At 41.0% G+C, this 16,394-nt stretch overlaps 1 protein-coding gene across 1 annotated transcript in view; it reads left to right on the top strand.

Annotated features, from left to right (window-relative positions):
* The first annotated feature begins 762 nt into the window (after window positions 1-762).
* The window catches only part of LOC101467476 (gamma-aminobutyric acid receptor subunit rho-3), a 28,839-nt gene continuing 13,207 nt past the window's right edge, over window positions 763-16,394 (top strand). The window contains exons 1-2 of the mRNA XM_004574768.3: window positions 763-1,391; window positions 9,036-9,148. Coding sequence (XP_004574825.1) covers window positions 1,255-1,391; window positions 9,036-9,148 — 250 coding nt within the window. The 5' untranslated portion in view covers window positions 763-1,254. The remainder of the gene's footprint in view (window positions 1,392-9,035; window positions 9,149-16,394) is intronic.

Raw genomic sequence — 16,394 nt, 5'->3', positions numbered from 1 at the left:
CAGGTTATGTGTCCAGGATGTGTAACCATGGTGATTTAGCCAGGCAGGTAAATAGAGCAGCCTTCATGAGACAGAAACTCTAATTTTACTCTAACCCATTTATCTCACTTTGTAGTACAGAAGGTTACAGCCTGATACTGAAACAGTTTAGTTCCTCAAAATGGCTCGAGTTAATTAAAAATAATCGGTCTAATTAAATCAAAGGAGAACAAATGTTGTGAGAAGTGAAGCATTAATTTTGTGCTCTTCCTGCTTTAAAAACATGTTGCTGTGGCAGTGAACATTAACATTATTATTAGTGATATTAGAGTTCACACTTTTTGAGTATTTCAGACCTGCTGAAACTGTAAGAGGATATGTGTCATGTTGAGATCACTGAACTTTGACAACTCCCATGCAAAGCAGGAAATTCCCAAAAGTTGCTTAAATTACCCAAAACACGTCATTGAAAAATGCAGTTTGTGTGCATTTCTGTGTTGCTGCACCGTTTGTGTGTTCAGGATTATGTCTTCCAGAGGTGTAAGCTGAGGAAGACGGTAGGTAAAGCGGGATTAGACACATTTCCCTCCACTCTAGCTCAGATTAAACCGCGGCTGAGCTTGATGAGCTATTGTTGTTTGTGCTGCTTTCAAACCCGTGCTTCATTTTCCCTCACAAATACTCCACCTATACAAAGTGGAGGTGTGCGCTAACCTCGTGCTTCTTTTGTCATTGTCCCACTGAGAAAATCCTGATTACTGATGAGTGTGCGTGTATGCATGTGTGTGGCTGTTTGTAGGTTAGTGAAAGATTGCTGTGGCTGTAGATAAGAGGATTAGGGTGGAATTAGTGTCATTCCTCTATCGCCGCGAGGAATAGATTCATATCGATTTTAATCAGGGATAGAGAGATCCACAAAACTGCAGAAACAAACAGACTGGGGGAGAGAGAGAGGGAGAGGGAGTGAAAGTGAGAGAGAGGAGAGCAGTAGATGATTTGGAGGGAAGGCAGAAGATTCCTGGAGATCATCGAGCTGGGATGTTCAGCTGGAAACTTGGGAGCTGCAGAGATCTACGCTGCAGAGACACATGAATACTTCAGGAACTTCCTCATGTTTTTGTCCTGGTTGGAAATCTCACTGACGTCCTGGAGGTCTCTGGTTGAGGAAACGTCCAGCTGCTGTGGGATGTTTGACCAGCGTTAGTCAGCAGGACTGGAGGAGAGATGGTCGGGATGTTAGAGCTGTGTCTGCTTTGGCAGGGAAACCTGTGAAGAATGAAGGTGGACGTACTCACCTACCTGGCTCTGGCAGCAGTCAGCTTTGTCGCCATGGTGACTGGTGGCCGCAGTTCAAGCCGCAGGAAACACAAGGATGTCTTCCTCGGGGAGAACAGCAAGTTCAAGTTTGGAGGGTGAGACAGACTCGCTGTTAGATCTGTGTGTTCCTACTGAGGCAGTTTGAGCCAGTAGTGCAGATGAGATGAGAGCTGACTTATTGTTTGTGTCTTATTTTGCTTTTTGGGACTTTAATGTAGATGTGTTGAATGTGCCGTCCTGCTGTTGGTGTTCAATTCAATGCTTCAGATCTATTTATGCTTAAAAATGTCTTTGTCTACTTGATTCGTGTTGCAAAGTAATCCATGAGATGTTTCTTCTGATTATGAAGAAAAACTAGAACAGTAGAACAAATAAAGAGGCAAATAAAATAGTAAAAAGTGTCTCTCACAGCTTCCACTAGTTCCAGGGTGCATAGAGGGGTTAAACTCCTAAACACAGCCCGTTAAACGTAGCCGTTCAGTTTAAGTTCAAGATTTGATGCTATCTGTTTTCTCAGTGATGGAGGGAGGGCCTGAAGCCACATGACCATAAGCCCAACCAATCAGTGCAGATGCTTTTTCTTTTTTTGTGAATGTCTCCAATTTGTATTTTTGAGCCTGAAAATTTTGCCTTTTTTAACATCACAGATCACAGAAACTGTGGTGATGTAAACTGGCTGGCTGAAGAGGTTTCTGTTTCTATTGTTGTGTTGTATACACAGCAGAACTAACAGCTAAAATGTGATATGGGCCCTGCACAGGGTAGAAAAGGTCAGACTGAGGAGAGCTGCCATACGGTTTTATTGGTACCTAAAGGAAACCAGTTGCTGCTGGACTTAAACCATAAAGATCCAGCTTTATGGTTTAAGATCCTTTTTATTAATCACTTGTGAAATATGAGAGGCAGGATGATTGCCAGTCAGTCACATGGGCAACACACAGTGATTGGCAAACATTCAACCCTATGGTCAATGATAGAACTGCATGCATATCTCTGCACTGTGGGAGAACATGCAACCTCCTCACAGAAAGGCTTCAGCAGGCTTTCAGATTTGAACAAGGAGCCGTCTTCCTAAGAGACAACACTAACCATAAACATCTAAAAATGAATTACTTTTAGTCTGCGTGAACAGAACTATTATATTACTGCCTGCTGCGGTGGCCTTTTGTGATGAGGGAGCAGCTGAAAGTAGCTATGTGGCTTTGTATGAGTTTAAAATGCAGATTAAACCTCAGAGACTTTACATTTAGGCTGTGAAGCTTTTAAGTAAATAGACTCTCCCCCACTGACATTGCTGAGTGATCTACTGATGCTTTATGAATTCTTTTCACTGTTACAGCAACACAATTATTTAAAGTTACTAGAGCTGACTGAGGAGCAGGAAGCTGAAGTTTCTGCAGCATCAGTTTAGGGAGAGCAGAGACTTACAGGAAAGTCTGTGGTTGTCAGGAAGCTGTGATTCACTTCTGAAGCACACGTCACAAAGAGGTTCCCATATGGGCTGCTGACTCTCACATCCCAGTTTTACAGAAAAACCACAGAGTCGGCTGCAAAGGAAATTTCACTTCTGTAGATTTCCTTTCATTTGCTTAAAATAAATAATAATGTGTAAAAGTAACGCCAAGGTTCCCTGCCCTTCACAGCGTGGCAGGATTATTTTTAGTTAAAAAGTAAGTCTGCAGCACTTCACAGTTAAGTGGAAAAGCTGCTCTTTTTGCTTAGTCTGCTGTCTGCAGGAGCACCAGCCCACGGAGGAGTGACCACTGCAGGTTTAGCAAATTGCAGATTTTGAAAGCTTGCATCTCAAACAGGTTTTGAATGGAAAAAAACCAGTAGCAGCCAGTTTTCCAGAATCAGTGAATGCAGCTTCTGTTCTGAGCAGCTCACGCTGTTTAATAAGCTTCTTCAGATTCCTGTAGGAGAACCAAATATGTAAACTGCCTGAATGGACTTCACTCTGTCTAACCTAACATACATTTAACACTCTGATTTCTTTATCTCAGCCAAATTCAATATAAATATCTACTCAATATGTACAGTAGTTTGCAATCTGAAGTACAATTTGTGCATAAAAATGTTTCCAAAGCATGTCCAAGCACAGACAGTTATAATAATATTAATGACTCTGCATTTATTCCATTTAACACACTTAAAATAAACACATAAAGCAAATAAATGCAAATGCAATAAAAAGAGTCATGCAATAAAGCAGTGACTGAGTTTGACCCTTTGTCGTTTACACCACCTGAGAGCTGATGTATGTGTTGCAACAGTGAGATAACAATATGACCTTGATCCATGTATATAATACCATAACGCAGCCCTCACTGTTTGTGCAGCAGGTAATCTCTGTGAAATTAAAGTGCAAAAACAGCCGAGTGAGTACACAGCAGAGCTGAAATTACTGCGATAAAACTAAATCGGCCTGTGATTGATGTTTGAGGTCACACTAAAAATTTTCTTTTACGTACATATGTGTTGAATATATATTACAATAAATGTAAAGAAGGCGTAAATGAAGGTTTGTAAATGTAGCACAGAACTGCATTGAACACTTTCCAGTAATGCAGCAAATAAGCCAGTTTCCAACAGCGTTTCCTTTAAACGGAGAAGATAAAATCCCTAAATTAGATTTGATTAGTTGTGTGTGTGTGTGTGTGTGTGTGTGTGTGTGTGTGTGTGTGTGTGTGTGTGTGTGTGTGTGTGTGTGTGTGTGTGTGTTCAGTGGAGTATTACAGCGGCAGTTGTGGGTGAATCCTGCTGCTGACAGCAGGCAGCCTGCCCTCATCTGTCGCACTGACCTGTGCTTTTGTGCGTTCATCTATCTTTGTGAGGACCAAATGTTTCCAGCAGTAGCTCACAGCTTCTGCTTAAACTATTTTGCTCATTTCAGGCAAAATATTTCATTCTTGGACTCAACTTGAACAGCTTTGTATGAGTTACAGGGGACGACCCGGGGGTGTTAAGCTTTCACTGGGAGTGACCAGAAGGGACAAAATTAAGAGGAGTAAATCAAAGGGATGGCTCAGGTTGAGTGTTACAGCCCTCTGCAAACCCCAGCAGCATTCCAAGAGTCTAGGTGTTGCCTTAACTGGCGACACTTAAACCTGACAAGGTGTGGAAAACAGCATGCCTGAGTTTGAGCAATGCCTTCATGATCTCTGGGCTGTCATTTTGAGCTGAGGTTATTAAATACTTTATTTATTAAAAACTTATAAAATAAAACACATTTTTCTACAAACTCTGGTGTTAGTCTCAACAATATTCTTTTGAGCATAACAGCAAGACTGAGATGGGTTTAGATGTGCAGAAGGATGGATATACTGGAAATGTTCAAAATAGTTCAGCTAGGAAGAAGAAGACCAGAGAGAAGATTTAAAGTTGTAGTGAAGGAGGAGATGAGACGCCGCTGTGGCGACGTCTAAAAGGAGCAGAAGAAGAAAGACTTTAAGACAAGTAGGAGCATTGTGTGTTGTTGAAAGCTCCTGAAAAACCTGAAACACAGTTGGTGCATTTTTAAGATTACATACAGTGTCCCTAAAGCCAGTTTAAGTAGCTAGGAATTGCACCACTAAAGCCCCCGCCTTCAACTGCTGCCCAATCCACAGAGCTTCTTTAAACTGGAAAGGCTTCAGCTGAGGTGGCTCCACATCTGATTAAGATGCCTCCTGGAAGCCTCCTAGCTGAGGTGTTTTGGGTGTGTCTAAATGGGTGAGGGCCTCAGGCTTTGCGCTCTTATGCATCATTTATCAATATGCTAACCTCCTTGTATGATAAGAACAGGCACAACTGTAACTGTATATATTTAACTAAATGTAGTAAAACCACTGTGCGCATCTATGAAAAGTACAATCCCTGTACTGGAAAGGTTATTTTTATTAAGGCGTAAGCATAACGAGAAGGTTTTTTTTTTTCAATTATTAAAAAGGAAATTATTATTTATCACTTTCATTCATGCTCATTATTAATACTCATGAATGCGTTTGTACCAGCATTTTCAACTTTAGCTGATTAAGGTAGAGGTTTTTCTCCAGAAGCAGATCAGAGGCTGAGCTCAGGTTTGGAGACAAAGTTAGAGAAGTGAGGCTGACATGGTTGCGACATGTGCAGAGGAGGGAGCTGATACTGGTAGGGTGAGATACCATCTGTCAAAGAGAGCGGTAAAAGAACAAAGAAGATGAATGTCTTTCTGTGGTTGCGCTGTGACCTGTCGAGGGGATAATGCTCCAAATCAGCTGAATCAGACTGTGAATGTTGGTTTTTAAAAACAAAATATCAGCAAATAGTTCATTTTTTTTAATCACAAAAGTAAAATGGACTGCTTTTGTCACTTTTTCAGTCACACATATCGGTGACCTTTGGATTTAGTATCATCCCCAAGGACATGCGAACCAGGAGAGGGAGGAATCAAATCACAGTCCTGCTAAAATCCTCTAACCTGCTCCGCCTGCTAAACCACAGGGACACCCACTGTGGCAACTTCACAATGGAGGTTTTATCCAACCAAATTTAAAAAAAAAAAAAAAAATTAAGTGATTTGAGCACAAGACCTGTACTTTCAAAGGCCATTAACGAATACTGAATTGTGTAGTTTTACAAAAAAACAAAAGGAACTTTTAGGGGAGAAAAATTTGTGTGAGTCAGAATTTTCAGTATCTGAATGCATTTCCTCCTCCAGCCTCTAAGATGTCAGGACTTTAGAGTTTTATGTCTAAAACGAGAACTCTTTATTTCATTTGAGCAACAATTTTTTTAAAAACATCCAGGGTTGATTGTTAGTTGATTAAATTAGCTTCAGGCTTGAGATTAGCGCTACATTAGGTTTGTTCTGGCTGGATTTTGGAGTGTTAGTCAAGGTTAATTTAAAGGATTATAGAAATAGGATTTGGCTGAAATTATTTTTTTTAACCTCACAATAACAGAGGAATGAATGTGTGTTTGTGTGTCTGCGTGTCCATGTGTGTTCTCCTTGATGTGTGTCGAGGTGTGTGATTTTTAAAGAGGCTTTTCATCCACGAGCGGAGAAGATCTCAAACAGCTTCCATCGCTTTTACCGCTGCATGTTCACCTTTGCACCGCACATCTGTGCATGTGATTACCACGTCCACACACACACGCATGCAATTCTGCATGTATTACAACTGAAAGTCAGTTATGCTTGAGCTATAATTACACTTTATGCATCCTAAATGTCGTCTCTCTGGGGCTCCCTGCTTGAATGTGGGTCCTGCATAACACTATCGCCTGCACTATGACTTTGTTCTTTGTCATTTGCAGACAGTTTCAACCAAAAACACTCGACACCATTGACAAGCTGCTACATAAGAACCTTGCAGAGTTCCTACAAGGTTGTGTGTGAAGACTCATTGTTCACTGCTTTCTCAAAAATCTGGTTAAAAGCTCTGTAAACATTTCAGCCACATATCACAGACAGCATCTGTCTCAGCATCAGAGTCCCCTCCATCCAAAATCCACACGATAAATCCAGAAGCTTTGGAAGTCCCCTGATATCAACAAAGCCTCACAACAACCTCATGATGAAGGTCATAAGTTGCATAAAACAAGAAAATCTTATTATATATTATCTACAGTTTGATTAGATTTAGACTTTAGGCTTCATAAGCTTTCTACGCGTGTGCTTATGTTTTGTTTGTTTGTTTCGTAAATATTTGAAGGCGTTTATCTAATTGTGTGGTACTTTGCGTGTCTCTTTTAAGCACATCTGTTTTGGATTGTTTGTATGCTTACATGTAAACATTATTTTCTCCTTGTGGTAGATTCGTGTCCTTTGTCTTGTGTGTCTCTCTGTGGTCCTTTGGGTTGTTTGTGGGTTCCTATGTTGTGGTCTGGTTTAGCTGATTTGTTTAGCATTGTGGTTGTTTCTTTTTTCGTTCGTTTGATTAGTTTGTGTGTTCAAATGACGTCATCTTGTTTCTCTTTTGTAGAAATTTTCCATTGCGTTGCAGTATTGCATGGTGTCACATGTGCCTCTGTGCTCTGTGCCTGGGGTTATTAAGCCTTACCAAATTGAGCATTAGTTCAGGCAGGCCACAAAGTCAAACCCACCTGCAGTCCAGGCCAATGTCACTCTGATCTCAAAGCTATGCAAGGCTATGCATCAAATTCTCACGTAGCTTGTGTTGTTTAAGCTGCTTAAGCCTGCCCGTATCTGCCCCGTGTCTTTCAATCTGCAAACCACTTTGCAACCCAGCTGCTCTGAACTAATCCACGTCTGGGGGAGATGAAAGGGTAGGAAAGCACACACAGAGCACACATACAAAATGTATCCATTTAACACTGTAGATTGAATTTTCCCAACATCCTCTTTGTTGCATCGCATGAGATTTAATATAAAACTTTGACAAAGACCAAGCAGCAGCCTGAGAGTCAGTTCCTCAAAGTGAGTCAATCCCCTCAGGCAGCCATGTAAATAAAAGGTCCGTTCTTACAGTAGAAATGAAACTGTGTACAGCTTGGTTGAAACAGTTCCGGTGTCACAGCTGTTCTGCTCTGGTCTCCCCTCATCCTGCTGTCCTCGAACAACTGAACCACACTGATAAATACACATTTCTGCAGGTGGAAGTAACGATCGCTTACTGGACCGGGCTCAATTATATGAGTATTAGTGTTGATGTAGCAGCTGTAGAAGTTTTGTTTGTCCTTGCTGTCTTAGCATGATAAACAATAGGTTTTTATTGTAAATTTTAATTTGATTATCACAGTCCGGATCCATGCTTGATGGCTTAAATGGTGATTCGAAAGTAGCCTAAGGTGTGTCCAGACAAAACAAACTGTGAGTGTTTTCAATTTTTATATATTATTTTATGTGTTATTAGATTTTTTTTACCATAATGCTATTCATATTATGATATATGTAGTTTAGTATTATATATGTTGTAGTTTAAATTCTAAACTACTCTACACTCTTTTTATACTACCGACACTTTATTCACCTTTCAGTCACTTTAATTTTAAAACTGTATATTCTGTGTATTTATTATCTCACTCTCATTGCCTGTTCTTATTGTCCTTATCGTCAACGTTATGCTGCTCTGTTTTATGTTAATTGCCCCTTGGGGATAAATAAAATCTTTCTGAATCTGATTCTAATATTATAATAATAACAAATGAATTCAAATAATACTGAAACTAATAATAAAAAGACTTTAGAACATTAAAAACAAAATTGAAATGATAAACCTCACTTTGGATACTAAACTGAGCCCTGTTGTTTTTGCCATGTACTGTAAACATTTTAAGCCTTTTATATTATAATGTGTGTTATAATTGTATGGAGGATTAGTCCTGACTTCTCCGTGAAGGCCAAGAAGCCACCTCTAATGGTCCATGCAGCTGAAAATGCTCATTATCTGTGTTTGACTGTTGACTCTCAGCAGCTGTGTTTATCAGGCCTGCAGTAGCATCGAGGTTGTTTTGGAACATAATAAAATGCTTTGTGTTTTAGTTAGATGGGGAATATTTGTGAACATGTGTGTGTGTGTGTGCACGTGTGTTATTTTTTCATGAAGCCCGGACATGCCTTTGATTAAGGTTTTGGTTTTAGCAGGGCTAGAGAGAACTGCATGATGGGAAGAACAAAGAGTAGGAAGAAAACTACAAATTGCATTTTTTTTTTCTAATCAAAATGTGCAATTAATTCAAGGACATAACTAATCACTCAACATGATATGTGTCTATGTGTGTGTGTGTTTACGTCTCTGTGTGTGTTCTCTCTGCAGACGTATTGACTACAAGCTGAAGAGGCAGGACAGCACCAAAACTTTACTAATAAAAAGTGAACAACTGCTGAGGATTGAAGAGCACGACTTCGCCATGAGACCAGGCTTCGGAGGTCAGGCGCGCGCACACACACACACACACACACACACACACACACACACACACACACACACACACACACACACACACACACACACATAGCCAAAGAGACAAAGGCACTCATTTCATCTCTGATCCCTGATGATCTAATCCGTTCCCTCACACATCGCCTAACAGAGAAAAATCACTCCTCGCTCGCTGTGGTTTGATGTGATGATGGCCATTGGGTCACACAAACAACGGATGTGATAAAAACAAAATATTACCCCAGCACTGACCCAGATATCACCATCGTGCAGCAACACCAGCATCTGTGTGTGTCTGTGTGTGTGAGAGCTTTGGAAATACAGTAGGACTCAATGTGCTCTCTCAGATGCAACTGTGCATGTGTCTGTGTGTGTTTCCAGAACATAATGAGTGTGTGTAGATGTGTGAGTCGCGGGGGTTCGAATGCATTAATCTGGATTATATTCCAGGTCTGGAGCAGATGGAGGGGTGGGCAACAAAGTGACGTCTGCAAAGAAAATCATCGCTATCAAACACACGACAATGCATTTATCCACACAGATGGTTCATGTGATTCCATCATATGGATTCAAATATTAATGTATGAACTTGGAACGCTCCGTGTGATCTGTATTGTATGTATATTAGTGCCTCTGTGTGTTTGCATTAAGGGATCAATGTACTGATGGTTATTATGCAAAACCAGATTTGGTGTTCAGCTCGAGTTCTGTGATTTTCATTGTTGACTTTTTAGGATTTTGTCAGATTTAGATTTGAGAGAATCTACTGAAGGTGCACTTTTTTATTTCGTCATCATCTTTTAAAAAACTTTTTAAAATAGACACTTAAAAAACTGCACTTCCTTGAATGTCCACTTAAGGCTGCTGCCAAAAGCGAGTCAGTGCCCATCGACTCCCATATTAAAATGTCCAACATTAGAGGAGAAATAAACATGTTTACAGCCTGCTACAAGAAAGGTTTTGATCTTTGGTGACAGCTTCTCCCTTTGTGGCATTTGTGCAGCAGGTGAGTATTTTAATGACTCGTGTGCTTAAATTACATTTAGGTTTAAAGTGTGGATTGGGCTTTGAATAAATTTTATGTAATAATTTCCCTTTCTGCTCTTTTTAGTCTTTTTTTTAATATTATAGTTTGTTATAAGGTTATTTTACTAATAGAGACCCTCCAGGATGTCTGTGCCTCAGATTTGGATTTTATTAGTTAGTTACTCAGCATTAATGAGCCGTGTCTGCACTGTATCCTTGCAATATACAGCAAGGACTGTTTCCACTGGTTTGATTTAATCCAAACCATATAAACAAACTCCGTTGATGATGAAGCCAAGCATGTGAGCTTAGAGCTGGTCGTGAGCAAGATTAATGTGGAGGCAGAAACGCATCAGGAAGCGATTTTGCTGGAACATCTTTGTGAAACTGAATATGCTGATCATCAAGAATGAGATTTCCATATTGGATTGATCAAGGCCTTGTTTAACAACAACTGGGGAAAGACAGTGGGTTTACTGACACAGAGAAGGTTCATGGATGCAGTGAGGGAGGACATGCAGAGGACTGCTGTGGCAGAGGAAGATGCCGGCGACAGGGTGAGATCGAGACACGGGGCCCTGTAGCGACCCCTACATGAGCAGCCAAAAGAAGAAGAAAAGAGGACAGTATTAATTTTGTGTATATGAACAAAAAAATCATCTTTGAGGCCACGAAAATAAAATCAACAATAATATCGTTACTGCCGCCTTCTGATGTAACACATCCAACGTGGAAACATTTTATTTTTAGACAAGAAAAAGTATTTTCTTAAAAAAGTCTCGAGCATCATAGTGTCAGTGATGACTTTTCTATCTTTTGTCATCAGCAGTGGGAAATGCGTTTTTCCATGACTTGACTTCTGGCTGGTTGACATGTTTAACACATAAATACTAAGATCAGACAAAGCCCTCTGCTATGGATGGCAGATGTTTGCATGTGTTTTGTCAGGATGGTGATTTCTCATCATTTAGATAAACTCTCTGTGTGGAACAAAAGCTTTAGTTGATTTATTAGCGCTGGCTTTCACACCGTGCCAGTCGTTGTCTGAACTTGTCTTCAGACTAAAGGCAGAATTAAAAGAAGCCGCTGTTGACAGCTGTTTGAAGCCAAGGTTCAAACTGCGGTCTCCACCCGATCCTGAAAGGTTTGTTAGAGGTTTTTAACGTCATTATTTGCACGACCACAAAAGGCTGCGCAGAGTGAAAATCTAAACACAGGTCTTTTTGACGTTTTAAGGACAATGCAGGCATTTTTCTGCTGGTGACAGTCTCTTCCTTTAATTCTTCCACTGATCATTTTGTTCTTTTTATTCTTGCTCTAAACTTTACTCATCTTCACTCTGAAGCTTTTACTTTGAATATTTCCTGTGGGTTTATTTCATAGATAATCACAGTTTTTGTGAAGTTATTTTCTCAATTCAGGACTTTTAAAACAACAAAAAGTAAATGTAACCATGAATCTACAAAATGAACCATGTTTCTAGGACACACCTTCACAGACACACAGCCTGCTTGCTGCTTTTGTATGTTCCTCTATATGCCTGGTCTGCCGGCGTCTTTGTGGTCCTGCCTGCCATTCAGGGTGGGAACATCAAACGCACCACTGTCTGCCCCATGGCCCTGCGGCATTTCCACGGACTATAATTTTATACAGAGGGAAATATCAGCATTTTTCTCCCTCAGATAAGCCTATAGCTTCTGTGTGTGTGTGTGTGTGTGTGTGTGTGTGTGTGTGTGTGTGTGTGTGTGTGTGTGTGTGTGTGTGTGTGTGTGTGTGTGTGTGTGTGTGTGTGTGTCTTGAGAAGCTGAAGAGCCAAAACCATCCCCTCCTCAGAGTCCTTGAAGGGCAGACCAAACTCCAGAAATACTCCTTATGGCATTTCTCGATACCTCTTTCTCATGTTTAGAACTTTTACTGTTTCTAAATCAAGGTCAACCTTTAAAGGATGTCTATAAACTTAAACTTGTCCCCATAAGCTTCACACATGTGTTCCAAATGACACGTCATGTTGCCAGATGCTTGCGATTTACTATGAGGGCTTGGATTATGCTGGTATCCAGTCAAGTGGTGCTATACTTTGGCTGCATCTTCCCGCTCTGTGCGCTCACTTGGCTGCAGTGTCAGGTACAAACCTGACATTTTATTGGCAGATTCATTGCTGCCATCATAACCACACCTCGGAGCATAAAACAAAAGAAAAGGTTTTGATTGCAGGTGTATCCAAAATACTTGATGACTTCTGAAACAAAGTGTGGCTGCTGCTGAAATGATAGATTATGAAAGCTCATTTAAATGGTTTTCTACTTGTTTTGTTCTTCTACAGTGTGGAAGTAAATGTTCCAATACTTAATGTCTGTGAAGGTTCTCAGTCATCCAGGTCATCGTAGTCTAAGGAGCTTGGAAAGAAAAACGTCTGCATTTCTTTAAGTTGCTTGAAGATGTTTCACCTCTCATCCGAGAAGCTTCTTCAGTTCAGCTTCTTCAGTTCACTCTTTCCAAGCTCCTTAGACTCCAATACTTAATGATGATATGAGCTGAAATGGGATACAGCAGGATAGTCATATTAAATGTCCTTATATCACAGCCACATTGTTTTGTTGTGCTGTTGTTCATTAATACAGTAATCGGTAATCTCAAAAACATATATGGTCACACTGTACAGGACCACAGCAGGACTTTTGTAAGTTTATAGTTCATATTTTCTTTAGTTTTCATTTAAATTTAATTCAAGTCTGCCTCTGTCGCGAACCAGAATCTGATAAATTATTCAGACCGGCTTTATTTTTCTGCTGTAAATGTAATGAAACCTTTAACTCTTAGGCTACTGTTTCACATTTTCTGCTGCCTCTTTTGCTTCTGCCTCAGGAGAATATCTATCCTTAATCCTCCTTACAAAGCTCTGATTATCTCGGTATTTGCACAACAACAACAAAAAGTCGAATTGTGGCCATCACCTGACAGCATATTTGAGCGGAGACAAGGAATTCAGAGGGAAAATGCACCCTAACTGTACAGCGAGGTTTCCCTAAAGGTCAGCTGTGATTTAGGGCACATACACCGAGAATGTGCATAGAGACAGAAAACCTGTTTTCAAAGCCTTTTGCTGTAAATTCTGCAAATGTCTTAAAGTGTTTCAGACAAAGATGCAGCATTACACATGGTTAGGCTTCGGCAGTATGGATTCTGTAGTCTGACGCTCATGTTGTCTGAAAGCTGCCTAGAGATTCACCTCTTAATCCCTGTCCACCTCTCACCTTCCCCCTCGTATGATTGGCGCCGATGGAAAGTCAAATGAGAACACACATGCGGCGATGAGGCTCCAGAGAAACATCCTGCCACCTTAAAACTGCATTATGCCGCTTATGACTGCATGGATTGATCCATCTGCAGCGTTGTGTTTGGGGATTAGGGCGACTCGTTCTGAAACGCTGAACACACAAACATTATGGGGCAAAAAGCTGGCCGTTAAAGCTGCACCAGGCAAGGTTTCATGTTAAGCTAAATCTGGAGCAAATCACTAACCGAGAAAATCATAACACTACTCGAATAAAAGTCCAGAGTGAGATTTAGCGGCCAGCAGGACAATGAAAGGAGAGAGCAGAAGTGAGGTGGAAGTTTGCTGCCATTAAAGGTCGCATGTGGAAATATTCTGGTTTTAAAGGCGAGGTAAAGAAGCAGAAGAGCTCACAAGAGACGTTTGCTGATTGTTCCGGCTGATATCACCTAAAACCACCAAAGCACTGATAGCATCACAGTCTCAGTGTTGCTAAACCAGGCTCAACAGGGACTTAAGAAGATGTTTTCTCCCTCTTTCCTTGTAGCAGAGCTAATCACATGAGCTGATAAGAAAAAGAAACAAAAAATATGTTGTGCAGGTCAGAGAGGCTTTGTGACAACAAGCGTCCTGCATGAAGCCAACGAGGAAGTGGCAGGGTCATGGTCCTGGGTCTTTTGATCCAGTGCTTTGTGTTTTTTATTATTATAATCTTGTGTTCTAGTTTGCTCCTGTTGTGTACTGTGGTTTAGACTTTTTAGTTCTTTGAGTTTGGTTCTGTGTTCCCTCTGTTTAGTGTCTGTACCATGTCTCTGTGCATTTCCTGTTTTATTGTGAAGGCCCGTGTCTCATGTGAGTGTATTCTGTTTGCTTCCTTGTCTCGTCTTCCCTAATCAGCTGCGTTGCCGCCTGTTCCTCGTTCCCTCTTGTGTCTGCCTGTGTATTTATACTGTGTGTCATCTTGTGCTCGTCGCTGGTTCATCTGTGTTAGTTCCCTGCGTCATTTCCTCGCATCCTGTGTTGTCTTCCCATTTTTCCCTGCGTCTCTGTGTAAAGGTATCAGGTCTATGTTTTGGTAGCTTGCCCAGTATAGGTTGTCTTAGGTTCTGCACATCCCATCATCACACGGCTTGTCCCGCTGGCCGTGACAGGCAGAAAACCGCCTGAGGCTGAAAAACAGTTCAATCCCAATCAGCAGCCTTTCATTTTCAGCCATCTCGCCTAAAACATTTACTGGTACTATTTGTTGAAACCAAATCTGAACACAAAACAGATCTTAAACACGGTAAACTTTATATCCTCCTTCGTGTATGTTATCTTGTTTACTAAAACAAAAGTGTAATTCCCTCCATTACACCTGTACTGGTGATGATACAGGTGTCTGTACTGCTAGCCGCATGCTAAAACTATCTTCTGCTAAATAAGTCACTGACTTCTTGAAGTTGATGCCTTTTGGAACATTTTAGAATATATCAGATAAGTGAAACAGCTTGTTGTGTGGTTATTTGTACCTGGAAGGTAAGACTGAGCAAAAACTGTGCACAGCCACAGCTGGCCATAGCCACAGCTGGCTGCACGGTCACCCCTGAGCCATGGTCACCCCGTGGCTCAGGGGGTTGGGAAGCGTATCTGTAACTGGAAGGTCGCCGGTTCGATCCCCGGGCTCTCTGTCCTGGTCGTTGTGTCCTTGGGCAAGACACTTTACCCTACCGCATACTGGTGTTGGCCAGAGGGGCCGATGGCGCGATATGGCAGCCTCGCTTCTGTCAGTCTGCCCCAGGGCAGCTGTAGCTACAACCGTAGCTTGCCTCCACCAGTGTGAATGAATAGTGGCATTGTAAAGTGCTTTGGGTGCCTTGAAAAGCGCTATATAAATCCAATCCATTATTAAAATGTGAGCAGATCTGATCTCCTGAAAGCGTGGTGGTGAGTGCCACTCACCAAAACTGCATGTGGATTTTTTTAATTCATCACCTTTTCAGGTCTTCACCTGTATAGAGTTATGCCCTTTGGTTTACGTAATTTTTCTGACACTTTGCAGCGTCTGAAGGTTTCAGACGGTTGGCCGGCTGGTTTCAGGTCTGCAGCATAACTGGTGGTCCAGGAAGAATCTCCAGCATGTATGCATCTTGTTTGATACAGTTCAAGAAGTCAGTATCATGGTTAGCACTAATTAGCAGATATTTGTGTCTGAACTCACACAGTCTGTAAACGTGTATTGCTAACCAAGCTTGGCAACCTTAGCTGATCATTTACATGCAATCACAAGGTAATGACCAGCAGCAGCTTCCAGAAAGGTCAGTGCCAAAGTGCTAAAAGCTGCAGTTTAGACTCATGTCACAAACAGGTGAACAAATGAGCAGTATGGCAGTCTTGCAGCAACAAAGTCTCATTAAGGGACAGCAGTCAAAACAAACAGTCAAGCCTATTTGCACACAGCTGACCAGAACCTATCCAAATATACATACTTTACCCAGCTGAAAAAGCCTAATGTGCTCAGCATACAACATAGTCAAGTACCTTTCGCATCAAGGGTTGGACTTTACTGCTTAATGATCGCATTAAAATGTTTGTCGGCAGCTCAAATAAGCCCGAACTTGACCTTGGTGTGCAGTTTTAACATTCTGGCACTCAGAGGTTTAGAGGATACATTTCCTCTCAAACAGCATTGAGGAAATTGTTCAAAGGTGTGAGTCTGTTCTACGTCACGGTGAACCATAACCATGTTTTTAATTACAAATGATCAGATGAGGACAATACAGGTGCAATTCCAAGAGTCCAAGCTCTTTAACACGGTGTTTAACAAAAAACTGTAGCGATAGCTTGTGCTGGTATTAGCTGATAGCTAATATTCAAATATATTAGCTGTCATTTGTTGTGTCATTTGTTGCTTTATTTAAAGAAAAATGTTGTTCAGATTTTTATTTTATTTT

This window comes from Maylandia zebra, linkage group LG9, assembly GCF_041146795.1.
Source record: "Maylandia zebra isolate NMK-2024a linkage group LG9, Mzebra_GT3a, whole genome shotgun sequence".
Classification (NCBI taxonomy): domain Eukaryota; kingdom Metazoa; phylum Chordata; class Actinopteri; order Cichliformes; family Cichlidae; genus Maylandia; species Maylandia zebra.
This window is presented reverse-complemented; position numbering and strand designations above follow the sequence as displayed.